The sequence below is a fragment of the Panulirus ornatus genome, chromosome 53, assembly GCF_036320965.1.
Source record: "Panulirus ornatus isolate Po-2019 chromosome 53, ASM3632096v1, whole genome shotgun sequence".
In the NCBI taxonomy this organism is placed as follows: Eukaryota; Metazoa; Arthropoda; class Malacostraca; order Decapoda; family Palinuridae; genus Panulirus; species Panulirus ornatus.
The window spans coordinates 19,962,363-19,990,143 of record NC_092276.1 but is presented as its reverse complement, the minus strand read 5'-3'; the positions used below and the strand labels follow the sequence as shown (position 1 = coordinate 19,990,143).

Below are 27,781 nucleotides of genomic sequence, written 5' to 3'. Positions count from 1 at the left end.
CAAAAGAAGGAACAGAGAATTGGGCCAGGTGAGGGTATTCCCTCAAAGGCCCAGTCCTCTGTTCTTAATGCTACCTCGCTAACGCGGGAAATGGCGAATAGTTTAAAAGAAAAAAAAAAGATATATATATATATATATATATATATATATATATATATATATAGAGTTGTGCCCAGGAGGATGGATGTGCTGGAAATGAGATGTTTGAGGACAATGTGTAGTGTGAGGTGGTTTGATCGAGTAAGTAATGTAAGGGTAAGAGAGATGTGTGGAAATAAAAAGAGCATGGTTGAGAGAGCAGAAGAGGGTGTTTTGAAATGGTTTGAGCACATGGAGAGAATGAGTGAGGAAAGATTGACCAAGAGGATATATGTGTCGGAGGTGGAGGGAACGAGGAGAAGTGGGAGACCAAATTGGAGGTGGAAAGATGGAGTGAAAAAGATTTTGTGTGATCGGGGCCTGAACATGCAGGAGGGTGAAAGGAGGGCAAGGAATAGAGTGAATTGGATCGATGTGGTATACTGGGGTTGACGTGCTGTCAGTGGATTGAATCAGGGCATGTGAAGCGTCTGGGGTAAACCATGGAAAGCTGTGTAGGTATGTATATTTGCGTGTGTGGACGTATGTATATACATGTGTATGGGGGTGGGTTGGGCCATTTCTTTCGTCTATCCATAGCCCACGCCTCGCAACCATACAACATTGTTGGAACCACTATTCCTTCAAACATACCCATTTTTGCTTTCCGAGATAATGTTCTCGACTTCCAGGATTTTCGCCCCCTCCCCCACTATATGATTCACTTCCGCTTCCATGGTTCCATCTGCTGCCAGATCCACTCCCAGATATCTAAAACACTTTACTTCCTCCAGTTTTTCTCCATTCAAACTTACCTCCCAATTGACTTTACCCTCAACCCTACTGTACCTAATAACCTTGCTCTTATTCACATTTACTCTTAACTTCCTTCTTTCACACACTTTACCAAACTCAGTCACCAGCTTCTGCAGTTTCTCACATGAATCAGCCACCAGCGCTGTATCATCAGCGAACAACAACTGACTCACTTCCCAAGCTCTCTCATCCCCAACAGACTTCATACTAGCCCCTCTTTCCAAAACTCTTGCATTCACCTCCCTAACAACCCCATCCATAAACAAATTAAACAACCATGGAGACATCACACACCCCTGCCGCAAACCTACATTCAATGAGAACCAATCACTTTCCTCTCTTCCTACACGTACACATGCCTTACATCCTCGATAAAAACTTTTCACTGCTTCTAACAACTTGCCTCCCACACCATATATTCTTAATACCTTCCACAGAGCATCTCTATCAACTCTATCATATGCCTTCTCCAGATCCATAAATGCTACATACAAATCCATTTGCTTTTCTAAGTATTTCTCACATACATTCTTCAAAGTAAACACCTGATCCACACATCCTCTACCACTTCTGAAACCATATATATATATATATATATATATATATATATATATATATATATGGTTTCAGAGAGCGTTATTGGATTACGTGTTAATTGACAGGCGTGCGAAAGAGAGACTTTTGGATGTTAATGTGCTGAGAGGTGCAACTGGAGGGATGTCTGATCATTATCTTGTGGAGGCTAAGGTGAAGATTAGTATGGGTTTTCAGAAAAGAGGAGTGAATGTTGGGGTGAAGAAGGTGGTGAGAGTGAGTGAGCTTGGGAAGGAGACCTGTGTGGGGAAGTACCAGGAGAGACTGTGTACAGAATGGAAAAAGGTGAGAACAATGGAAGTAAGGGGAGTGGGGGAGGAATGGGATGTATTTAGGGAATCAGTGATGGATTGCGCAAAAGATGCTTGTGGCATGAGAAGAGTGGGAGGTGGGCTGTTTAGAAAGGGTAGTGAGTGGTGGGATGAAGAAGTAAGAGTATTAGTGAAAGAGAAGAGAGAGGCATTTGGACGATTTTTGCAGGGAAAAAATGCAATTGAGTGGGAGAAGTATAAAAGAAAGAGACAGGAGGTCAAGAGAAAGGTGCAAGAGGTGAAAAAAAGGGCAAATGAGAGTTGGGGTGAGAGAGTATCATTAAATTTTAGGGAGAATAAAAAGATGTTCTGGAAGGAGGTAAATAGGGTGCGTAAGACAAGGGAGCAAATGGGAACTTCAGTGAAGGGCGTAAATGGGGAGGTGATAACAAGTAGCGGTGATGTGAGAAGGAGATGGAATGAGTATTTTGAAGGTTTGTTGAATGTGTCTGATGACAGAGTGGCAGATATAGGGTGTTTTGGTCGAGGTGGTGTGCAAAGTGAGAGGGTTAGGGAAAATGATTTGGTAAACAGAGAAGAGGTAGTAAAAGCTTTGCGGAAGATGAAAGCCGGCAAGGCAGCAGGTTTGGATGGTATTGCAGTGGAATTTATTAAAAAGGGGGGTGACTGTATTGTTGACTGGTTGGTAAGGTTATTTAATGTATGTATGACTCATGGTGAGGTGCCTGAGGATTGGCGGAATGCGTGCATAGTGCCATTGTACAAAGGCAAAGGGGATAAGAGTGAGTGCTCAAATTACAGAGGTATAAGTTTGTTGAGTATTCCTGGTAAATTATATGGGAGGGTATTGATTGAGAGGGTGAAGGCATGTACAGAGCATCAGATTGGGGAAGAGCAGTGCGGTTTCAGAAGTGGTAGAGGATGTGTGGATCAGGTGTTTGCTTTGAAGAATGTATGTGAGAAATACTTAGAAAAGCAAATGGATTTGTATGTAGCATTTATGGATCTGGAGAAGGCATATGATAGAGTTGATAGAGATGCTCTGTGGAAGGTATTAAGAATATATGGTGTGGGAGGCAAGTTGTTAGAAGCAGTGAAAAGTTTTTATCGAGGATGTAAGGCATGTGTACGTGTAGGAAGAGAGGAAAGTGATTGGTTCTCAGTGAATGTAGGTTTGCGGCAGGGGTGTGTGATGTCTCCATGGTTGTTTAATTTGTTTATGGATGGGGTTGTTAGGGAGGTAAATGCAAGAGTCCTGGAAAGAGGGGCAAGTATGAAGTCTGTTGGGGATGAGAGAGCTTGGGAAGTGAGTCAGTTGTTGTTCGCTGATGATACAGCGCTGGTGGCTGATTCATGTGAGAAACTGCAGAAGCTGGTGACTGAGTTTGGTAAAGTGTGTGGAAGAAGAAAGTTAAGAGTAAATGTGAATAAGAGCAAGGTTATTAGGTACAGTAGGGGTGAGGGTCAAGTCAATTGGGAGGTGAGTTTGAATGGAGAAAAACTGGAGGAAGTGAAGTGTTTTAGATATCTGGGAGTGGATCTGTCAGCGGATGGAACCATGGAAGCGGAAGTGGATCATAGGGTGGGGGAGGGGGCGAAAATATTGGGAGCCTTGAAAAAGTGTGGAAGTCGAGAACATTATCTCGGAAAGCAAAAGTGGGTATGTTTGAAGGAATAGTGGTTCCAACAATGTTGTATGGTTGCGAGGCGTGGGCTGTGGATAGAGATGTGCGCAGGAGGATGGATGTGCTGGAAATGAGATGTTTGAGGACAATGTGTGGTGTGAGGTGGTTTGAGCGAGTGAGTAACGTAAGGGTAAGAGAGATGTGTGGAAATAAAAAGAGCGTGGTTGAGAGAGCAGAAGAGGGTGTTTTGAAATGGTTTGGGCACATGGAGAGAATGAGTGAGGAAAGATTGACCAAGAGGATATATGTGTCGGAGGTGGAAGGAACGAGGAGAAGAGGGAGACCAAATTGGAGGTGGAAAGATGGAGTGAAAAAGATTTTGTGTGATCGGGGCCTGAACATGCAGGAGGGTGAAAGGAGGGCAAGGAATAGAGTGAATTGGAGCGATGTGGTATACAGGGGTTGACGTGCTGTCAGTGGATTGAATCAAGGCATGTGAAGCGTCTGGGGTAAACCATGGAAAGCTGTGTAGGTATGTATATTTGCGTGTGTGGACGTATGTACATGTGTATGGGGGGGGGGGTTGGGCCATTTCTTTCATCTGTTTCCTTGCGCTACCTCGCAAACGCGGGAGACAGCGACAAAGTATAAAAAAAAAAAAAAAAAATATATATATATATATATATATATATATATATATATATATATATATATATATATATATATATATATATATATATTATCCCTGGGGATGGGGGAGAAAGAATACTTCCCACATATTTCCTGCGTGTCGTAGAAGGCGACTAAAAGGGGAGGGAACGGGTGGCTGGAAATCCTCCCCTCTCATTTTTTTTTTTTAATTTTCCAAAAGAAGGAACAGAGAAGGGGGCCAGGTGAGGATTTTCCCTCTAAGGCCCAGTCCTCTGTTCTTAACGCTACCTTGCAAATGCGGGAAATGGCGAATCGTATGAAAAAAAATATATATATATATATATATATATATATATATATATATATATATATATATATATATATATATATATATTTTTTTTTTTTTTTTTATACTTTGTCGCTGTCTCCCGCGTTTGCGAGGTAGCGCAAGGAAACAGACGAAAGAAATGGCCCAACCCCCCCCCCATACACATGTACATACACACGTCCACACACGCAAATATACATACCTACACAGCTTTCCATGGTTTACCCCAGACGCTTCACATGCCTTGCTTCAATCCACTGACAGCACGTCAACCCCTGTATACCACATGACTCCAACTCACTCTACTTCTTGCCCTCCTTTCACCCTCCTGCATGTTCAGGCCCCGATCACACAAAATCTTTTTCACTCCATCTTTCCACCTCCAATTTGGTCTCCCTCTTCTCCTCGTTCCCTCCACCTCCGACACATATATCCTCTTGGTCAATCTCTCCTCACTCATTCTCTCCATGTGCCCAAACCATTTCAAAACACCCTCTTCTGCTCTCTCAACCACGCTCTTTTTATTTCCACACATCTCTCTTACCCTTACGTTACTTACTCGATCAAACCACCTCACACCACACATTGTCCTCAAACATCTCATTTCCAGCACATCCATCCTCCTGCGCACATCTCTATCCATAGCCCACGCCTTGCAACCATACAGCATTGTTGGAACCACTATTCCCTCAAACATACCCATTTTTGCTTTCCGAGATAATGTTCTCGACTTCCACACATTTTTCAAGGCTCCCAAAATTTTCGCCCCCTCCCCCACCCTATGATCCACTTCCGCTTCCATGGTTCCATCCGCTGACAGATCCACTCCCAGATATCTAAAACACTTCACTTCCTCCAGTTTTTCTCCATTTTGCTTTGTCGCTGTCTCCCGCATTTGCGAGGTAGCGCAAGGAAACAGACGAAAGAAATGGCCCAACCCACCCCCATACACATGTATATACACACGTCCACACACGCAAATATACATACCTACACAGCTTCCCATCGCTCACCCCAGACGCTTCACATGCCCTGATTCAATCCACTGACAGCACGTCAACCCCGGTATACCACATCGCTCCAATTCACTCTATTCCTTGCCCTCCTTTCACCCTCCTGCATGTTCAGGCCCCGATCACACAAAATCTTTTTCACTCCATCTTTCCACCTCCAATTTGGTCTCCCTCTTCTCCTCGTTCCCTCCACCTCCGACACATATATCCTCTTGGTCAATCTTTCCTCACTCATTCTCTCCATGTGCCCAAACCATTTCAAAACACCCTCTTCTGCTCTCTCAACCACGCTCTTTTTATTTCCACACATCTCTCTTACCCTTACGTTACTTACTCGATCAAACCACCTCACACCACACATTGTCCTCAAACATCTCATTTCCAGCACATCCATCCTCCTGCGCACAACTCTATCCATAGCCCACGCCTCGCAACCATACAACATTGTTGGAACCACTATTCCTTCAAACATACCCATTTTTGCTTTCCGAGATAATGTTCTCGACTTCCACACATTCTTCAAGGCTCCCAGAATTTTCGCCCCCTCCCCCACCCTATGATTCACTTCCGCTTCCATGGTTCCATCCGCTGCCAGATCCACTCCCAGATATCTAAAACACTTCACTTCCTCCAGTTTTTCTCCATTCAAACTCATCTCCCAATTGACTTGACCCTCAACCCTACTGTACCTAATAACCTTGCTCTTATTCACATTTAATCTTAACTTTCTTCTTTCACACACTTTACCAAACTCAGTCACCAGCTTCTGCAGTTTCTCACATGAATCAGCCACCAGCACTGTATCATCAGCGAACAGCAACTGACTCACTTCCCAAGCTCTCTCATCCCCAACAGACTTCATACTTGCCCCTCTTTCCAAAACTCTTGCATTCACCTCCCTAACAACCCCATCCATAAACAAATTAAACAACCATGGAGACATCACACACCCCTGCCACAAACCTACATTCACTGAGAACCAATCACTTTCCTCTCTTCCTACACGTACACATGCCTTACATCCTCGATAAAAACTTTTCACTGCTTCTAACAACTTGCCTCCCACACCATATATTCTTAATACCTTCCACAGAGCATCTCTATCAACTCTATCATATGCCTTTTCCAGATCCATAAATGCTACATACAAATCCATTTCCTTTTCTAAGTATTTCTCACATACAATCTTCAAAGCAAACACCTGATCCACACATCCTCTACCACTTCTGAAACCACATTCCTCTTCCCCAATCTGATGCTCTGTACATGCCTTCACCCTCTCAATCAATACCCTCCCATATAATTTACCAGGAATACTCTACAAACTTATACCTCTGTAATTTGAGCACTCACTCTTATCCCCTTTGCCTTTGTACAATGGCACTATGCACGCATTCCGCCAATCCTCAGGCACCTCACCATGAGTCATACATACATTAAATAACCTTACCAACCAGTCAACAATACAGTCACCCCCTTTTTTAATAAATTCCACTGCAATACCATCCAAACCCGCTGCCTTGAAGGCTTTCATCTTCCGCAAAGCTTTTACTACCTCTTCTCTGTTTACCAAATCATTTTCCCTAACCCTCTCACTCTGCACACCACCTCGACCAAAACACCCTATATCTGCCACTCTATCATCAAACACATTCAACAAACCTTCAAAATACTCACTCCATCTCCTCACATCACCACTACTTGTTATCATCTCCCCATTTGCGCCCTTCACTGAAGTTCCCATTTGCTCCCTTGTCTTACGCACTTTATTTACCTCCTTCCAGAACATCTTTTTATTCTCCCTAAAATTTAATGATACTCTCTCACCCCAACTCTCATTTGCCCTTTTTTTCACCTCTTGCACCTTTCTCTTGACCTCCTGTCTCTTTCTTTTATACGTCTCCCACTCAATTGCATTTTTTCCCTGCAAAAATTGTCCAAATGCCTCTCTCTTCTCTTTCACTAATACTCTTACTTCTTCATCCCACCACTCACTACCCTTTCTAATCAACCCACCTCCCACTCTTCTCATGCCACAAGCATGGGGAAGAGCAGTGTGGTTTCAGAAGTGGTAGAGGATGTGTGGATCAGGTGTCTGCTTTGAAGAATGTATGTGAGAAATACTTAGAAAAGCAAATGGATTTGTATGTAGCATTTATGGATCTGGAGAAGGCATATGATAGAGTTGATAGAGATGCTCTGTGGAAGGTATTAAGAATATATGGTGTGGGAGGCAAGTTGTTAGAAGCAGTGAAAAGTTTTTATCGAGGATGTAAGGCATGTGTACGTGTAGGATGAGAGGAAAGTGATTGGTTCTCAGTGAATGTAGGTTTGCGGCAGGGGTGTGTGATGTCTCCATGGTTGTTTAATTTGTTTATGGATGGGGTTGTTAGGGAGGTGAATGCAAGAGTTTTGGAAAGAGGGGCAAGTATGAAGTCTGTTGGGGATGAGAGAGCTTGGGAAGTGAGTAAGTTGTTGTTCGCTGATGATACAGCGCTGGTGGCTGATTCATGTGAGAAACTGCAGAAGCTGGTGACTGAGTTTGGTAAAGTGTGTGAAAGAAGAAAGTTAAGAGTAAATGTGAATAAGAGCAAGGTTATTAGGTACAGTAGGGTTAAGGGTCAAGTCAATTGGGAGGTGAGTTTGAATGGAGAAAAACTGGAGGAAGTGAAGTGTTTTAGATATCTGGGAGTGGATCTGGCAGCGGATGGAACCATGGAAGCGGAAGTGGATCATAGGGTGGGGGAGGGGGCAAAAATTCTGGGAGCCTTGAAGAATGTGTGGAAGTCGAGAACATTATCTCGGAAAGCAAAATGGGTATGTTGGAAGGAATAGTGGTTCCAACAATGTTGTATGGTTGCGAGGCGTGGGCTATGGATAGAGTTGTGCGCAGGAGGATGGATCTGCTGGAAATGAGATGTTTGAGGACAATGTGTGGTGTGAGGTGGTTTGATCGAGTAAGTAACGTAAGGGTAAGAGAGATGTGTGGAAATAAAAAGAGCGTGGTTGAGAGAGCAGAAGAGTGTGTTTTGAAATGGTTTGGGCACATGGAGAGAATGAGTGAGGAAAGATTGACCAAGAGGATATATGTGTCGGAGGTGGAGGGAACGAGGAGAAGAGGGAGACCAAATTGGAGGTGGAAAGATGGAGTGAAAAAGATTTTGTGTGATCGGGGCCTGAACATGCAGGAGGGTGAAAGGAGGGCAAGGAATAGAGTGAATTGGAGCGATGTGGTATACCGGGGTTGACGTGCTGTCAGTGGATTGAATCGGGGTATGTGAAGCGTCTGGGGTAAACCATGGAAAGCTGTGTAGGTATGTATATTTGCGTGTGTGGACGTATGTATATACATGTGTATGGGGGTGAGTTGGGCCATTTCTTTCGTCTGTTTCCTTGCGCTACCTTGCAAATGCGGGAGACAGCGACAAAGCAAAAAAAAAAAAAAAAAAAAAAAATATTTTTTTTTGCTTTGTCGCTGTCTCCCGCGTTTGCGAGGTAGCGCAAGGAAACAGACGAAAGAAATGGCCCAACTCACCCCCATACACATGTATATACATACGTCCACACACGCAAATATACATACCTACACAGCTTTCCATAGTTTACCCCAGACGCTTCATATGCCCTCATTCAATCCACTGACAGCACGTCAACCCCGGTATACCACATCGATCCAATTCACTCTATTCCTTGCCCTCCTTTCACCCTCCTGCATGTTCAGGCCCCGATCACACAAAATCTTTTTCACACCATCTTTCCACCTCCAATTTGGTCTCCCACTTCTCCTCATTCCCTCCACCTCCGACACATATATCCTCTTGGTCAATCTTTCCTCACTCATTCTCTCCATGTGCCCAAACCATTTCAAAACACCCTCTTCTGCTCTCTCAACCACGCTCTTTTTATTTCCACACATCTCTCTTACCCTTATGTTACTTATTCGATCAAACCACCTCACACCACACACTGTCCTCAAACATCTCATTTCCAGCACATCCATCCTCCTGCGCATAACTCTATCCATAGCCCACGCCTCGCAACCATACAACATTGTTGGAACCACTATTCCTTCAAACATACCCATTTTTGCTTTCCGAGATAATGTTCTCGACTTCCACACATTCTTCAAGGCTCCCAAAATTTTCGCCCCCTCCCCCACCCTATGATCCACTTCCGCTTCCATGGTTCCATCCGCTGCCAGATCCACTCCCAGATATCTAAAACACTTTACTTCCTCCAGTTTTTCTCCATTCAAACTTACCTCCCAATTGACTTGACCCTCAACCCTACTGTACCTAATTACCTTGCTCTTATTCACATTTACTCTTAACTTTCTTCTTTCACACACTTTACAAAACTCAGTCACCAGCTTCTGCAGTTTCTCACATGAATCAGCCACCAGCGCTGTATCATCAGCGAAAAGCAGCTGACTCACTTCCCAAGCTCTCTCATCCCCAACAGACTTCATACTTGCCCCTCTTTCCAAAACTCTTGCATTCACCTCCCTAACAACCCCATCCATAAACAAATTAAACAACCATGGAGACATCACACACCCCTGCCGCAAACCTACATTCACTGAGAACCAATCACTTTCCTCTCTTCCTACACGTACACATGCCTTACATCCTCGATAAAAACTTTTCACTGCTTCTAACAACTTGCCTCCCACACCATATATTCTTAATACCTTCCACAGAGCATCTCTATCAACTCTATCATATGCCTTCTCCAGATCCATAAATACTACATACAAATCCATTTGCTTTTCTAAGTAATTCTCACAGGCTAAGGTGAAGATTTGTATGAGTTTTCAGAAAAGAAGAGTGAATGTTGGGATGAAGAGGGTGGTGAGAGTAAGTGAGCTTGGGAAGGAGACTTGTGTGAGGAAGTACCAGGAGAGACTGAGTACAGAATGGAAAAAGGTGAGAACAATGGAAGTAAGGGTGTGGGGGAGGAATGGGATGTATTTAGGGAATCAGTGATGGATTGCGCAAAAGATGCTTGTGGCATGAGAAGAGTGGGAGGTGGGTTGATTAGAAAGGGTAGTGAGTGGTGGGATGAAGAAGTAAGATTATTAGTGAAAGAGAAGAGAGAGGCATTTGGACGATTTTTGCAGGGAAAAAATGCAATTGAGTGGGAGATGTATAAAAGAAAGAGACGGGAGGTCAAGAGAACGGTGCAAGAGGTGAAAAAGAGGGCAAATGAGAGTTGGGGTGAGAGAGTATCATTAAATTTTAGGGAGAATAAAAAGATGTTCTGGAAGGAGGTAAATAAAGTGCGTAAGACAAGGGAGCAAATGGGAGCTTCAGTGAAGGGCGCAAATGGGGAGGTGATAACAAGTAGTGGTGATGTGAGAAGGAGATGGAGTGAGTATTTTGAAGGTTTGTTGAATGTGTTTGATGATAGAGTGGCAGATATAGGGTGTTTTGGTCGAGGTGGTGTGCAAAGTGAGAGGGTTAGGGAAAATGAGTTGGTAAACAGAGAAGAGGTAGTAAAAGCTTTGCGGAAGATGAAAGCCGGCAAGGCAGCAGGTTTGGATGGTATTGCAGTGGAATTTATCAAAAAAGGGGGTGACTGTATTATTGACTGGTTGGTAAGGTTATTTAATGTATGTATGACTCATGGTGAGGTGCCTGAGGATTGGCGGAATGCGTGCATAGTGCCATTGTACAAAGGCAAAGGGGATAAGAGTGAGTGCTCAAATTACAGAGGTATAAGTTTGTTGAGTATTCCTGGTAAATTATATGGGAGGGTATTGATTGAGAGGGTGAAGGCATGTACAGAGCATCAGATTGGGGAAGAGCAGTGTGGTTTCAGAAGTGGTAGAGGATGTGTGGATCAGGTGTTTGCTTTGAAGAATATATATATATATATATATATATATATATATATATATATATATATATATATATATATATATATATATATATATATATATATATGTGTGTGTGTGTGTGTGTATGTGTGTGTGCTGAAAGGGGCACCTGGAAGTATGTCTGATCAGTATCTTGTGGAGGTGAGGGTAAAGATTTGTAGAGGTTTTCATAAAAAAAGATAGAATGTTGGGGTGAAGAGTGGTGAGAGTAAGCAAGTTTGGAAAGGAGACCTGTGTGAGGAAGTACCAGGAGAGATTGAGTGTAGAATGGCAAAGGTGAGAGCAAATGATGCGAGGGGAGTGGGTGAGGAATGGGATGTATTTGTGGAAGCAGTGTTGCCATGTGCAAAAGATGCATGTGGCATGAGAAATGTGGGAGTTGGGTAGATTAGAAAGGTTATTCAATGGTGGGATGAAGATGTAAAGTTGTTAGTGAACAAAATTCGAGAGGTGTTTGGACAATACTTGGAAGGAAGGAGTGCAAATGACTGGGAGATGTATAAAAGAAAGCAGCAAGAGGTTAAGAGAAAGGTGCTAGGGTTGAAAAAGAGGTGAAATGAGAGTTGGGGAGAGAGAGTATCATTAAACTTTAGGGAAAATAAAAAGATATTTTGGCAGGAAGTAAATAACTTGCATTTCACATGCCCTAATTCGGTCCATTGACAGCATTTTCACTCCATCCTTCCACCTCCAATTTGGTCTCCTGCTTCTTTGTTCCCTCCACCTAAGACATATATCCTCTTTGTCAAATGGGCAAGTGGGGAAGTAATAACAGGTAGTGATGAAGTGAGAAGGAGATGGAGTGAGTATTTTGAAGGTTTGTTGAATGTGTTTGATGACAGAGTGACAGATGTAGGGTGTTTTGGTTGGGGTGGTGTGCAGTGAGAGGTGTCAGGGAGAATGGTTTTCTTTTAAGAGGGAAGAGGTCATGAAAGCTTTGCAGAAAATAAAATCTGGCAAAGTGGCAGGTTTGGATGGTATTGCAGTAGAATCTATTAAGAAAGGGGGTGATTGTGTTGTTGACTGGTTGGTAAAGATATTCAATGTATGTATGGATCATGGTGAAGTGCCTGAGGACTAGCAGAATGCATGCATAGTGCCACTGTACATAGGCAGAGGGGATAAACGCAAGTGTTCAAACAACAGAGGGATATGTTTGTTGAGTATTCCTGGAAAATTATATGGGAGGGTGGTGACTGAGAAGGTGAAGGCAGAGTATCAGACTAGGGAAGAGCAGGGTGGTTTCAGAAGTGGTAGAGGATGTGTGGATCAGGTGTTTGCTTTGAAGAATGTGTTTGAAGAATACTTAAAAAACAGATGGATTTGTATGTGACATTTATGGATCTGGAGAAGGCGCATGATAGGGTGGCTTTGTGGAAGGTCTTAAGAGTATATAGTTTGGGAGGTAAGTTGCAAGAAGCAGTGAAAAGCTTTTACCAAGGATGTAAGGCATGTGTATGAGTAGGAAAAGAGGAGAGTGATTGGTTTCCAGTGAATGTTGGTCTGTGGCAGGGATGTGTGATGTCCCCATGGTTGTTAAATTTGTTTATGGATGGGGTGGTTAGGGAGGTAATGCAAGAGTTCTGGAAAGAGGAGTGAGTATGCAGTCCATTGCAGATAAGAGGGCTTGGGAAGTGAGTCAGTTGTTGTTTGCCAATGATACAGCTCTAGTGGTTGATTTGAGTGAGAAACTGCAGAAGTTGGTGACTTGAGTCTGGAAAAGTGTGTGAGAGGAGAAAGTTGAGAGTAAACGTGAATAAGAGCAAGATTATTAGGTTCAGTAAGGTTGAGGGACAAGTTATTTGGGATGTAAGTTTGAATGTAGAAAAACTGTAAAAAGTGAAGTGTTTTAGATATCTGGGAGTGGACTTAGCAGCGAATGGAGCCATGGAAGCAGAAGTGAATCACAGGGTGGGGGAGGGGGCAAAGGTTTTGGAACTGATGAAGAATATGTGGAAGGAGAGAATGTTATCTCAGAGAGCAAAATTGGGTATGTTTGAAGGAATAGTAGTTCCAACAATGTTGCATGGTTGCAAGGCATGGGTTATAGATAGGGTTGTATGGAGAAGGGAAGATGTGTTGAAAATGAAATGTCTGAGGACATAATGTGGTGTGAGGTGGTTTGATTTGAGTAAGTAACAAAAGGGTAAGAGAGATGTGTGGAAATAAAAATAGTGTGGTTGAAAGAGCACAAGAGGGTGTGTTAGATGGTTTGGGCATATGGATTGAATGAGGAAATATTGACAAAGAGGATATATGTGTCTGAGGTGGAGGGAACAAGGAGAAGCAGGAGACCAAACTGGAGGTGGAAGGATGGAGTGAAAAAAATTTTGAGTGATCGGGGCCTGAACATACAGGAGGTTGAGAGGCCTGCAAGGAATAGAGTGAAATGCAATGATATCGTATACCTGGGTTGACGTGCTGTCAATGGACTGAATTAGGGCACGTGAAATGTCTTGGGTAAACCATGGAAAGTTTTGAGGGGCCTGGATGTGGAAAGGGAGCTGTGGTTTCGGTGCATTACACAACAGCTAGAGACTGAGGGTGAATGAATGTGGCCTTTTTTGCCATTTATTGATACAAGAGACTGAGGGTGAATGAATGTGGCCTTTTTTGCCATTAATTGATACAAAGACACCATTTCTCATGTTAGCAAGGTAGCGCTAAGAACAGAGGACTAAGCCTTAGCATGAATATCCCTACTTGGCTCTCCTCTCTGTTCCTCTGGCCCTATCACTGTAGTTATCTCATAAGACATACAGGAGATACATAAATAACATTCTGTCCTAAGAACTATAACATAATCTTTAAGATGTTGAGCTGAGACTTGATCTGTTAATTTCAATGCGTGGTTTGGACGAATTTTCCATAACCATGTCACATCATTTTAAATAGATGAAAAGGTTCAAAAATAATGTGACACGATTGGTACACTGAAGTTAATTCAACAGGCAGGATCTTACTGGCATAAGGGGGGGTGGTCACCATCAAATATTCTGACTTTCAGTTTTATAAGGTCTTTGATGCATCTCATAAGAAAAGAATAAACCACTTCAAGACAATGTAAAGCAAAACATAATACTTGTGCATAAGGGACAACAAGACAACAGCAACAATAAATCCATTTGGTAACAAATTCTAGTGAAAGCCCTAAGGAGAAAGATCAATGGCCAGAAATCTAGACAAAATTTTTTCTGAAAATACTGTATGGATTAAATCATATAAGGGAAGGAATACATGTACATACAGAGGAAATGACAGTAAACATAGATATATAATGACTACAAACAGATTGGGGATCTAAGATGAAACTGGTGAAAAAATAATAGAATGATGATTAAACAAACATGAAAATAAGGAAACATATCTGCATAGACAAAGGGATGATATGGAAATTCATATAACTGTATGGAAATCCCTGTGGCAATGCCACCTACCTGGACATCAATTTATACCAGTAATCCAAAGATACAGCTGGGGCAAGGGCAATAGCATGATCCCACTGATGGAGTCTTGTCATTAACTCACAGTACTGCTGAAGGGCCCCACATCTCAAGTATGATTCAGCAAGGACCTCTTGGCTCTCAGCAGTTGAAACCTTACGACTGGCTAGACTATGACTGTAGTTGGCATCCATATCCTGCTCAGCAGCCACTGCCTGGATACAAATTGTTATCTTATACACATCTCTGCCATATCTAAGAAGTCTAAATGTTATTATGTATCATCAAAATTCCATGCCTGATATCTCTAGTTACAGCCTACTACTTCATAAATGAGAAAGATTCTTACTTTTCTTCTCTCATTCATAACTGCGCTACCTCATTAAAACAGGAAACGTCCATCAAGAAAAATAAATAAATAAAAGAATACATATATTATGTGACATTCATTATTCACTTCATTTCAAGCTAGAAGTTTCAGTTTTCTAACATTTCTTACATTTTTCAAATGTGTATATATATATATATATATATATATATATATATATATATATATATATATATATATATATATATATATATATATATATATATATATGTATATATATATATATATATATATGTATATTTTCCCTGGGGATAGGGGTGAAAGAATACTTCCCCCGTATTCCTCGCGTGTCGTAGAAAGCGACTAGAGGGGACGGGAGCGGGGGGCCAGAAATCCTCCCCTCCTTGTATTAACTTTCTAAAATGGGAAACAGAAGAAGGAGTCACGCGGGGAGTGCTCATCCTCCTCGAAGGCTCAGAGTGGGGTGCCTAAATGTGTGTGGATGTAACCAAGATGTGAAAAAAGGAGAGATAGGTAGTATGTTTGAGGAAAGCAACCTGGATGTTTTGGCTCTGAGTGTAACGAAGCTCAAGGGTAAAGGGGAAGAGTGGTTTGGGAATGTCTGGGGAGTAAAGTCAGGGGTTAGTGAGAGGACAAGAGCAAGGGAGGGAGTAGCAATACTCCTGAAACAGGAGTTGTGGGAGTATGTGATAGAGTGTAAGAAAGTAAATTCTCGATTAATATGGGTAAAACTGAAAGTTGATGGAGAGAGGTGGGTGATTATTGGTGCATATGCACCTGGGCATGAGAAGAAAGATCAAGAGAGGCAAGTGTTTTGGGAGCAGCTGAATGAGTGTGTTAGTGGTTTTGATGCATGAGACCGGGTTATAGTGATGGGTGATTTGAATGCAAAGGTGAGTAATGTGGCAGTTGAGGGAATAATTGGTATACATGGGGTGTTCAGTGTTGTAAATGGAAATGGTGAAGAGCTTGTAGATTTATGTGCTGAAAAAGGACAGATGATTGGGAATACCTGGTTTAAAAAGCGAGATATACATAAGTATACTTATGTAAGTAGGAGAGATGGCCAGAGAGCGTTATTGGATTACGTGTTAATTGACAGGCGTGCGAAAGAGAGACTTTTGGATGTTAATGTGCTGAGAGGTGCAACTGGAGGGATGTCTGATCATTATCTTGTGGAGGCTAAGGTGAAGATTTGTATGGGTTTTCAGAAAAGAAGAGTGAATGTTGGGGTGAAGAGTAAGTGAAGAGGTGAAGAGGTGAGAGTAAGTGAGCTTGAGAAGGAGACCTGTGTGAGGAAGTACCAGAAGAGACTGAGTACAGAATGGAAAAAGGTGAGAACAATGGAAGTAAGGGGAGTGGGGGAGGAATGGGATGTATTTAGGGAATCAGTGATGGATTGCGCAAAAGATGCTTGTGGCATGAGAAGAGTGGGAGGTGGGTTGATTAGAAAGGGTAGTGAGTGGTGGGATGAAGAAGTAAGAGTATTAGTGAAAGAGAAGAGAGAGGCATTTGGACAATTTTTGCAGGGAAAAAATGCAATTGAGTGGGAGATGTATAAAAGAAAGAGACAGGAGGTCAAGAGAAAGGTGCAAGAGGTGAAAAAAAGGGCAAATGAGAGTTGGGGTGAGAGAGTATCATTAAATTTTAGGGAGAATAAAAAGATGTTCTGGAAGGAGGTAAATAAAGTGCGTAAGACAAGGGAGCAAATGGGAACTTCAGTGAAGGGCGCAAATGGGGAGGTGATAACAAGTAGTGGTGATGTGAGAAGGAGATGGAGTGAGTATTTTGAAGGTTTGTTGAATGTGTTTGATGATAGAGTGGCAGATATAGGGTGTTTTGGTCGAGGTGGTGTGCAAAGTGAGAGGGTTAGGGAAAATGATTTGGTAAACAGAGAAGAGGTAGTGAAAGCTTTGCGGAAGATGAAAGCCGGCAAGGCAGCAGGTTTGGATGGTATTGCAGTGGAATTTATTAAAAAAGGGGGTGACTGTATTGTTGACTGGTTGGTAAGGCTATTTAATGTATGTATGACTCATGGTGAGGTGCCTGAGGATTGGCGGAATGCGTGCATAGTGCCATTGTACAAAGGCAAAGGGGATAAGAGTGAGTGCTCAAATTACAGAGGTATAATTTTAGGAACAGGAAAGTGATTGGTTCTCAGTGAATGTAGGTTTGCGGCAGGGGTGTGTGATATCTCCCTGGTTGTTTAATTTGTTAATGGATGGGGTTGTTAGGGAGGTAAATGCAAGAGTTTTGGAAAGAGGGGCAAGTATGAAGTCTGTTGGGGATGAGAGAGCTTGGGAAGTGAGTCAGTTGTTGTTCGCTGATGATACAGCGCTGGTGGCTGATTCATGTGAGAAACTGCAGAAGCTGGTGACTGAGTTTGGTAAAGTGTGTGGAAGAAGAAAGTTAAGAGTAAATGTGAATAAGAGCAAGGTTATTAGGTACAGTAGGGTTGAGGGTAAAGTCAATTGGGAGGTGAGTTTGAATGGAGAAAAACTGGAGGAAGTGAAGTGTTTTAGATATCTGGGAGTGGATCTGGCAGCGGATGGAACCATGGAAGCGGAAGTGGATCATAGGGTGGGGGAGGGGGCGAAAATTCTGGGGGCCTTGAAGAATGTGTGGAAGTCGAGAACATTATCTTGGAAAGCAAAAATGGGTATGTTTGAAGGAATAGTGGTTCCAACAATGTTGTATGGTTGCGAGGCGTGGGCTATGGATAGAGTTGTGCGCAGGAGGATGGATGTGCTGGAAATGAGATGTTTGAGGACAATGTGTGGTGTGAGGTGGTTTGATCGAGTGAGTAACGTAAGGGTAAGAGAGATGTGTGGAAATAAAAAGAGCGTGGTTGAGAGAGCAGAGGAGGGTGTTTTGAAGTGGTTTGGGCACATGGAGAGGATGAGTGAGGAAAGATTGACCAAGAGGATATATGTGTCGGAGGTGGAGGGAGCAAGGAGAAGAGGGAGACCAAATTGGAGGTGGAAAGATGGAGTGAAAAAGATTTTGTGTGATCGGGGCCTGAACATGCAGGAGGGTGAAAGGAGGGCAAGGAATAGAGTGAATTGGAGCGATGTGGTATACCGGGGTTGACATGCTGTCAGTGGATTGAATCAAGGCATGTGAAGCGTCTGGGGTGGACCATGGAAAGCTATGTAGGTGTGTATACTTGCGTGTGTGGACGTATGTATATACATGTGTATGGGGGGGGTTGGGCCATTTCTTTCGTCTGTTTCCTTGCGCTACCTCGCAAACGCGGGAGACAGCGACAAAGTATAAAAAAAAAAAAAAGTTTGTTGAGTATTCCTGGTAAATTATATGGGAGGGTATTGATTGAGAGGGTGAAGGCATGTACAGAGCATCAGATTGGGGAAGAGCAGTGTGGTTTCAGAAGTGGTAGAGGATGTGTGGATCAGGTGTTTGCTTTGAAGAATGTATGTGAGAAATACTTAGAAAAGCAAATGGATTTGTATGTAGCATTTATGGATCTGGAGAAGGCATATGATAGAGTTGATAGAGATGCTCTGTGGAAGATATTAAGAATATATGGTGTAGGAGGAAAGTTGTTAGAAGCAGTGAAAAGTTTTTATCGAGGATGTAAGGCATGTGTAAGTGTAGGAAGAGAGGAAAGTGATTGGTTCTCAGTGAATGTAGGTTTGCGGCAGGGGTGTGTGATGTCTCCATGGTTGTTTAATTTGTTTATGGATGGGGTTGTTAGGGAGGTAAATGTAAGAGTTTTGGAAAGAGGGGCAAGTATGAAGTCTGTTGGGGATGAGAGAGCGTGGGAAGTGAGTCAGTTGTTGTTCGCTGATGATACAGCGCTGGTGGCTGATTCATGTGAGAAACTGCAGAAGCTGGTGACTGAGTTTGGTAAAGTGTGTGGAAGAAGAAAGTTAAGAGTAAATGTGAATAAGAGCAAGGTTATTAGGTACAGTAGGGTTGAGGGTAAAGTCAATTGGGAGGTGAGTTTGAATGGAGAAAAACTGGAGGAAGTGAAGTGTTTTAGATATCTGGGAGTGGATCTGGCAGCGGATGGAACCATGGAAGCGGAAGTGGATCATAGGGTGGGGGAGGGGGCGAAAATTCTGGGGGCCTTGAAGAATGTGTGGAAGTCGAGAACATTATCTCGGAAAGCAAAAATGGGCATGTTTGAAGGAATAGTGGTTCCAACAATGTTGTATGGTTGCGAGGCATGGGCTATGGATAGAGTTGTGCGCAGGAGGATGGATGTGCTGGAAATGAGATGTTTGAGGACAATGTGTGGTGTGAGGTGGTTTGATCGAGTGAGTAATGTAAGGGTAAGAGAGATGTGTGGAAATAAAAAGAGCGTGGTTGAGAGAGCAGAGGAGGGTGTTTTGAAGTGGTTTGGGCACATGGAGAGGATGAGTGAGGAAAGATTGACCAAGAGGATATATGTGTCGGAGGTGGAGGGAGCAAGGAGAAGAGGGAGACCAAATTGGAGGTGGAAAGATGGAGTGAAAAAGATTTTGTGTGATCGGGGCCTGAACATGCAGGAGGGTGAAAGGAGGGCAAGGAATAGAGTGAATTGGAGCGATGTGGTATACCGGGGTTGATGTGCTGTCAGTGGATTGAATCAAGGCATGTGAAGCGTCTGGGGTGGACCATGGAAAGCTGTGTAGGTGTGTATACTTGCATGTGTGGACGTATGTATATACATGTGTATGGGGGGGTTGGGCCATTTCTTTCGTCTGTTTCCTTGCGCTACCTTGTAAACGCGGGAGACAGCGACAAAGTATAAAAAAAAAAAAAAAAGTTTGTTGAGTATTCCTGGTAAATTATATGGGAGGGTATTGATTGAGAGGGTGAAGGCATGTACAGAGCATCAGATTGGGGAAGAGCAGTGTGGTTTCAGAAGTGGTACAGGATGTGTGGATCAGGTGTTTGCTTTGAAGAATGTATGTGAGAAATACTTAGAAAAGCAAATGGATTTGTATGTAGCATTTATGGATCTGGAGAAGGCATATGATAGAGTTGATAGAGATGCTCTGTGGAAGGTATTAAGAATATATGGTGTGGGAGGAAAGTTGTTAGAAGCATGTATAAAAGAAAGAGACAGGAGGTCAAGAGAAAGGTACAAGAGGTGAAAAAGAGGGCAAATGAGAGTTGGGGTGAGAGAGTATCATTAAATTTTAGGGAGGATAAAAAGATGTTCTGGAAGGAGGTAAATAAAATGCGTAAGATAAGGGAGCAAATGGGAACTTCAGTGAAGGGCGCTAATGGGGAGGTGATAACAAGTAGTGGTGATGTGAGAAGGAGATGGAGTGAGTATTTTGAAGGTTTGTTGAATGTGTTTGATGATAGAGTGGCAGATATAGGGTGTTTTGGTCGAGGTGGTGTGCAAAGTGAGAGGGTTAGGGAAAATGATTTGGTAAACAGAGAAGAGGTAGTAAAAGCTTTGCAGAAGATGAAAGCTGGCAAGGCAGCAGGTTTGGATGGTATTGCAGTGGAATTTATCAAAAAAGGGGGTGACTGTATTATTGACTGGTTGGTAAGGTTATTTAATGTATGTTGACTCATGGTGAGGTGCCTGAGGATTGGCACAATGCATGCACAGTGCCATTGTACAAAGGCAAAGGGGATAAGAGTGAGTGCTCAAATTACAGAGGTATAAGTTTGCTGAGTATTCCCGGTAAATTATATGGGAGGGTATTGATTGAGAGGGGGAAGGCATGTACAGAGCATCAGATTGGGGAAGAGCAGTGTGGTTTCAGAAGTGGTAGAGGATGTGTGGATCAGGTGTTTGCTTTGAAGAATGTATGTGAGAAATACTTAGAAAAGCAAATGGATTTGTATGTAGCATTTATGGATCTGGAGAAGGCATATGATAGAGTTGATTGAGATGCTCTGTGGAAGGTATTAAGAATATATGGTGTGGGTGGCAAGTTGTTAGAAGCAGTGAAAAGTTTTTATCGAGGATGTAAGGCATGTGTACGTGTAGGAAGAGAGGAAAGTGATTGGTTCTCAGTGAATGTAGGTTTGCGGCAGGGGTGTGTGATGTCTCCATGGTTGTTTAATTTGTTTATGGATGGGGTTGTTAGGGAGGTGAATGCAAGAGTTTTGGAAAGAGGGGCAAGTATGCAGTCTGTTGTGGATGAGAGAGCTTGGGAAGTGAGTGAGTTGTTGTTCGCTGATGATACAGCACTGGTGGCTGATTCATGTGAGAAACTGCAGAAGCTGGTGACTGAGTTTGCTAAAGTGTGTGAAAGAAGAAAGTTAAGAGTAAATGTGAATAAGAGCAAGGTTATTAGTTACAGTAGGGTTGAGGGTCAAGTCAATTGGGAGGTAAGTTTGAATGGAGAAAAACTGGAGGAAGTAAAGTGTTTTAGATATCTGGGAGTGGATCTGGCAGCGGATGGAACCATGGAAGCAGAAGTGAATCATAGGGTGGGGGAGGGGGCGAAAATCCTGGGAGCCTTGAAGAATGTGTGGAAGTCGAGAGCATTATCTCGGAAAGCAAAAATGGGTATGTTTGAAGGAATAGTGGTTCCAACAATGTTGTATGGTTGCGAGGCGTGGGATATGGATAGAGTTGTGCACAGGTGGGTGGATGTGCTGGAAATGAGATGTTTGAGGACAATGTGTGGTGTGAGGTGGTTTGATCGAGTAAGTAATGTAAGGGTGAGAGAGATGTGTGGAAATAAAAAGAGTGGGTTGAGAGAGCAGAAGAGGGTGTTTTGAAATGGTTTGGGCACAGGGAGAGAATGAGTGAGGAAAGATTGACTAAGAGGATATATGTGTCGGAGGTGGAGGGAATGAGGAGAAGTGGGAGACCAAATTGGAGGTGGAAAGATGGAGTGAAAAAGATTTTGTGTGATCGGGGCCTGAACATGCAGGAGGGTGAAAGGCGGGCAAGGAATAGAGTGAATTGGATCGATGTGGTATACCGGGGTTGACGTGCTGTCAGTGGATTGAATCAGGGCATGTGAAGCGTCTGGGGTAAACCATGGAAAGATGTGTGGGGCCTGGATGTGGAAAGGGAGCTGTGGTTTCGGACATTATTGCATGACAGCTAGACACTGAGTGTGAACGAATGGGGCCTTTGTTGTCTTTTCCTAGCACTACCTCGCACATATGAGGGGGGAGGGGGATGGTATTCCATGTGTGGCAAGGTGGCGATGGCAATGAATAAAGGCAGACAGTGTGAATTGTCTGCATGGGTATATATGCATGTGTCTGTGTGTGTATAAATATGTGTACATTGAGATGTATAGGTATGTATATTTGCGTGTGTGGACGTGTGTGTGTATACATTGTGCATGGGGGTGGGTTGGGCCGTTTCTTTCGTCTGTTTCCTTGCGCTACCTCGCAAATGCGGGAGACAGCGACAAAGCAAAATAATAAATAATAATATATATATATTCCTGGGGATAAGGGAGAAAGAATACTTCCCATGCATTCCTCACGTGTCGTAGAAAGCGACTAAAGGGGATGGGAACGGGGGGCTAGAAACCCTCCCGTCCTTGTATTTTAACTATACGAAAGAATATCCTGCTATGATTGGGATCTGAAAAGACATAAACAATATATCAACAATGATAAGTCGCCCTGAGTCTAAGGCTTCCCTCACCCTCCCCCAGCAAAACAAGCCATTGTAACCTAACTCCAATATCCCCCGCAAAATTTCAAAATAACTAAAAGGGGAAACAGAAGAAGGAGTCACGCGGGGAGTGCTCATCCACCTCGAAGGCTCTGATTGGGATGTCTAAATGTGTGTGGATGTAACCAAGATGAGAAAAAAGGAGAGGTAGGTAGTATGTTTGAGGAAAGGAACCTGGATGTTTTGGCTCTGAGTGAAATGAAGCTCAAGGGTAAAGTGGAAGAGTGGCTTGGGAATGTCTTGGGAGTAAATTCAGGGGGTAGTGAGAGGACAAGAGCAAGGGAAGGAGTAGCACTAGTCATGAAACAGGAGTTGTGGGAGTATGTGATAGAGTGTAAGAAAGTAAATTCTAGATTGATATGGGTAAAACTGAAAGTTGATGGAGAGAGATGGGTGATTATTGGTGCATATGCACCTGGGCATAAGAAAGATCATGAGAGGCAAGTGTTCAGGGAGCAGCTGAATGATTGTGTTAGTGGTTTTGATGCACAAGACCAGGTTATAGTGATGGGTAATTTGAATGCAAAGGTGAGTAATGTGGCAGTTGAGGGAATAATTGGTGTACATGGGGTGTTCAGTGTTGTAAATGGAAATGGTGAAGAGCTTGTAGATTTATGTGCTGAAAAAGGACTGGTGATTGGGAATACCTGGTTTAAAAAGAGAGATATACATAAGTATACATATGTAAGTAGGAGAGATGGCCAGATAGCGTTATTGGATTACGTGTTGATTGATAGGCGTGCGAAAGAGAGACTTTTGGATGTCAATGTACTGAGAGGTGCAACTGGAGGGATGCCTGATCATTATCTTGTGGAGGCGAAGGTGAAGATTTGTAGAGGTTTTCAGAAAAGAAGAGAGAATGTTGGGGTGAAAAGAGTGGTGAGAGTAAGTGAGCTTGGGAAGTAGACTTGTGTGAGGAAATACTAGGAGAGACTGAGTACAGAATGGAAAAAGGTGAGAACAAAGGAGGTATGGGGAGTGGGGGAGGAATGGGATATATGTAGGGAAGCAGTGATGGCTTGCATAAAAGATGCTTGTGGCATGAGAAGCATGGGAGGTGGGTTGATTAGAAAGGGTAGTGAGTGGTGGAATGAAGAAGTAAGATTATTAGTGAAAGAGAAGAGAGAGGCATTTGGACGATTTTTGCAGGGAAAAAATGCAAATGAGTAGGAGATGTATAAAAAAAGAGGCAGGAGGTCAAGAGAAAGGTGCAAGAGGTGAAAAAGAGGGCAAATGAGAGTTGGGGTGAGAGAGTATCATTAAATTTTAGGGAGGATAAAAAGATGTTTTGGAAGGAGGTAAATAAAGTGCATAAGACAAGGGAGCAAATGGGAACTTCAGTGAAGGGGGCTAATGGGGAGGTGATAACAAGTAGTGGTGATGTGAGAAGGAGATGGAGTGAGTATTTTGAAGGTTTGTTGAATGTGTTTGATGATAGAGTGGCAGATATAGGGTGTTTTGGTCAAGGTGGTGTGCAAAGTGAGAGGGTTAGGGAAAATGATTTGTTGAACAGAGAAGAGGTAGTAGAAGCTTTGCGGAAGATGAAAGCCGGCAAGGCAGCAGGTTTGGATGGTATTGCAGAGGAATTTATCAAAAAAGGGGGCGACTGTATTGTTGACTGGTTGGTAAGGTTATTTAATGTATGTATGATTCATGGTGAGGTGCCTGAGGATTGGCGGAATGTGTGCATAGTGCCATTGTACAAAGGCAAAGGGGATAAGAGTGAGTGCTCAAATTACAGAGGTATAAGTTTGTTGAGTATTTCTGGTAAATTATATGGGAGAGTATTGATTGAGAGGGTGAAGGCATGTACAGAGCATCAGATTGGGGAAGAGCAGTGTGGTTTCAGAAGTGGTAGAGGATGTGTGGATCAGGTATTTGCTTTGAAGAATGTATGTGAGAAATACTTAGAAAAGCAAATGGATTTGTATGTAGCATTTATGGATCTGGAAAAGGCATATGATAAGAGTTGATAGAGATGCTCTGTGGAAGGTATTAAGAATATATGGTGTGGGAAGCAAGTTGTTAGAAGCAGTGAAAAGTTTTTATCGAGGATGTAAGGCATGTGTACGTGTAGGAAGAGAGGAGAGTGATTGGTTCTCAGTGAATGTAGGTTTGCGGCAGGTGTGTGTGATGTCTCCATGGTTGTTTAATTTGTTCATGGATGGGGTTGTTAGGGAGGTGAATGCAAGAGTTTTGGAAAGAGGGGCAAGTATGCAGTCTGTTGTGGATGAGAGAGCTTGGGAAGTGAGTCAGTTGTTGTTCGCTGATGATACAGCGCTGGTGGCTGATTCATGTGAGAAACTGCAGAAGCTGGTGACTGGTAAAGTGTGTGAAGGAAGAAAGTTAAGAGTAAATGTGAATAAGAGCAAGGTTATTAGGTACAGTAGGGTTGAGGGTCAAGTCAATTGGGAGGTAAGTTTGAATGGAGCAAAACTGGAGGAAGTAAAGTGTTTTAGATATCTGGGAGTGGATCTGGCAATGGATGGAACCATGGAAGCAGAAGTGGATCATAGGGTGGGGGAGGGGGCGAAAATTCTGGGAGCCTTGATGAATGTGTGGAAGTCGAGAACATTATCTCGGAAAGCAAAAATGGGTATGTTTGAAGGAATAGTGGTTCCAACAATGTTGTATGGTTGCGAGGCGTGGGCAATGGATAGAGTTGTGTGCAGGAGGATGGATGTGCTGGAAATGAAATGTTTGAGGACAATGCGTGGTGTGAGGTGGTTTGATCGAGTAAGTAACGAAAGGGTGAGAGAGATGTGTGGAAATAAAAAGAGCATGGTTGAGAGAGCAGAAGAGGGTGTTTTGAAATGGTTTGGGCACATAGAGAGAATGAGTGAGGAAAGATTGACCAAGAGGATATATGTGTCGGAGGTGGAGGGAATGAGAAGTGGGAGACCAAATTGGAGGTGGAAAGATGAAGTGAAAAAGATTTTGTGTGATCGGGGCCTGAACATGCAGGAGGGTGAAAGGAGGGCAAGGAATAGAGTAAATTGGATCGATGTGGTATACCGGGGTTGACGTGCTGTCAGTGTATTGAATCAGGGCATGTGAAGAGTCTGGGGTAAACCATGGAAAGCTGTGTAGGTATGTATATTTGCGTGTGTGGACGTATGTATATACATGTGTATGGGGGTGGGTTGGGCCATTTCTTTCGTCTGTTTCATTGCACTACCTCGCAAACGCGGGAGACAGCGATGGAAAATGGAAAAAGGTGAGAACAATGGAAGTAAGGGGAGTGGGGGAGGAATGGGATGTATTTAGGGAATCAGTGATGGAGTGCGCAAAAGATGCTTGTGGCATGAGAAGCATGGGAGGTGGGTTGATTAGAGATGGTAGTGAGTGGTGGGATGAAGAAGTAAGATTATTAGTGAAAGAGAAGAGAGAGGCATTTGGACGATTTTTGCAGGGAAAAAATGCAATTGAGTGGGAGATGTATAAAAGAAAGAGACAGGAGGTCAAGAGAAAGGTACAAGAGGTGAAAAAGAGGGCAAATGAGAGTTGGGGTGAGAGAGTATCATTAAATTTTAGGGAGGATAAAAAGATGTTCTGGAAGGAGGTAAATAAAGTGCGTAAGATAAGGGAGCAAATGGGAACTTCAGTGAAGGGCGCTAATGGGGAGGTGATAACAAGTAGTGGTGATGTGAGAAGGAGATGGAGTGAGTATTTTGAAGGTTTGTTGAATGTGTTTGATGATAGAGTGGCAGATATAGGGTGTCTTGGTCGAGGTGGTGTGCAAAGTGAGAGGGTTGGGGAAAATGATTTGGTAAACAGAGAAGAGGTAGTAAAAGCTTTGCAGAAGATGAAAGCCGGCAAGGCAGCAGGTTTGGATGGTATTGCAGTGGAATTTATCAAAAAAAGGGGGTGACGGTATTGTTGACTGGTTGGTAAGGTTATTTAATGTATGTATGACTCATGGTGAGGTGCCTGAGGATTGGCGGAATGCGTGCATAGTGCCATTGTACAAAGGCCTGCATGTTCAGGCCCCGATCACACAAAATCTTTTTCACTCCATCTTTCCACCTCCAATTTGGTCTCCCTCTTCTCCTCGTTCCCTCCACCTCCGACACATATATCCTCTTGGTCAATCTTTCCTCACTCATTCTCTCCATGTGACCAAACCATTTCAAAACACCCTCTTCTGCTCTCTTAACCACGCTCTTTTTATTTCCACACATCTCTCTTACCCTTACGTTACTTACTCGATCAAACCACCTCACACCACACATTGTCCTCAAACATCTCATTTCCAGCAGATCCATCCTCCTGCGCACAACTCTATCCATAATCCACGCCTCGCAACCATACAACATTGCTGGAACCACTATTCCTTCAAACATACCCATTTTTGCTTTCCGAGATAATGTTCTCGACTTCCACACATTCTTCAAGGCTCCCAGAATTTTCGCCCCCTCCCCCACCCTATGATCCACTTCCGCTTCCATGTTTCCATCCGCTGCCAGATCCACTCCCAGATATCTAAAACACTTCACTTCCTCCAGTTTTTCTCCATTCAAACTCACCTCCCAATTGACTTGACCCTCAACCCTACTGTACCTAATAACCTTGCTCTTATTCACATTTACTCTTAACTTTCTTCTTTCACACACTTTACCAAACTCAGTCACCAGCTTCTGCGGTTTCTCACATGAATCAGCCACCAGCGCTGTATCATCAGCGAACAACAACTGACTCACTTTCCAAGCTCTCTCATCCCCAACAGACTTCATCCTTGCCCCTCTTTCCAAAACTCTTGCATTCACCTCCCTAACAACCCCATCCATAAACAAATTAAACAACCATGGAGACATCACACACCCCTGCCGCAAACCTACATTCACTGAGAACCAATCACTTTCCTCTCTTCCTACACGTACACATGCCTTACATCCTCGATAAAAACTTTTCACTGCTTCTAACAACTTGCCTCCCACACCATATATTCTTAATACCTTCCACAGAGCATCTCTATCAACTCTATCATATGCCTTCTCCAGATCCATAAATGCTACATACAAATCCATTTGCTTTTCTAAGTATTTCTCACATACATTCTTCAAAGGAAACACCTGATCCACACATCCTCTACCACTTCTGAAACCACACTGCACATGCA

General features: G+C 43.1%; 1 protein-coding gene across 1 annotated transcript in view; it reads right to left on the bottom strand.

The window, feature by feature from the left end:
- Positions 1 to 27,781, bottom strand: part of LOC139765298 (WD repeat-containing protein 17-like) — a 446,388-nt gene that overhangs the window by 163,584 nt on the left and 255,023 nt on the right. Inside the window, exon 16 of the mRNA XM_071692684.1 lies at positions 14,693 to 14,913. Within this exon, the coding sequence (XP_071548785.1) occupies positions 14,693 to 14,913 (221 nt within the window). The remainder of the gene's footprint in view (positions 1 to 14,692; positions 14,914 to 27,781) is intronic.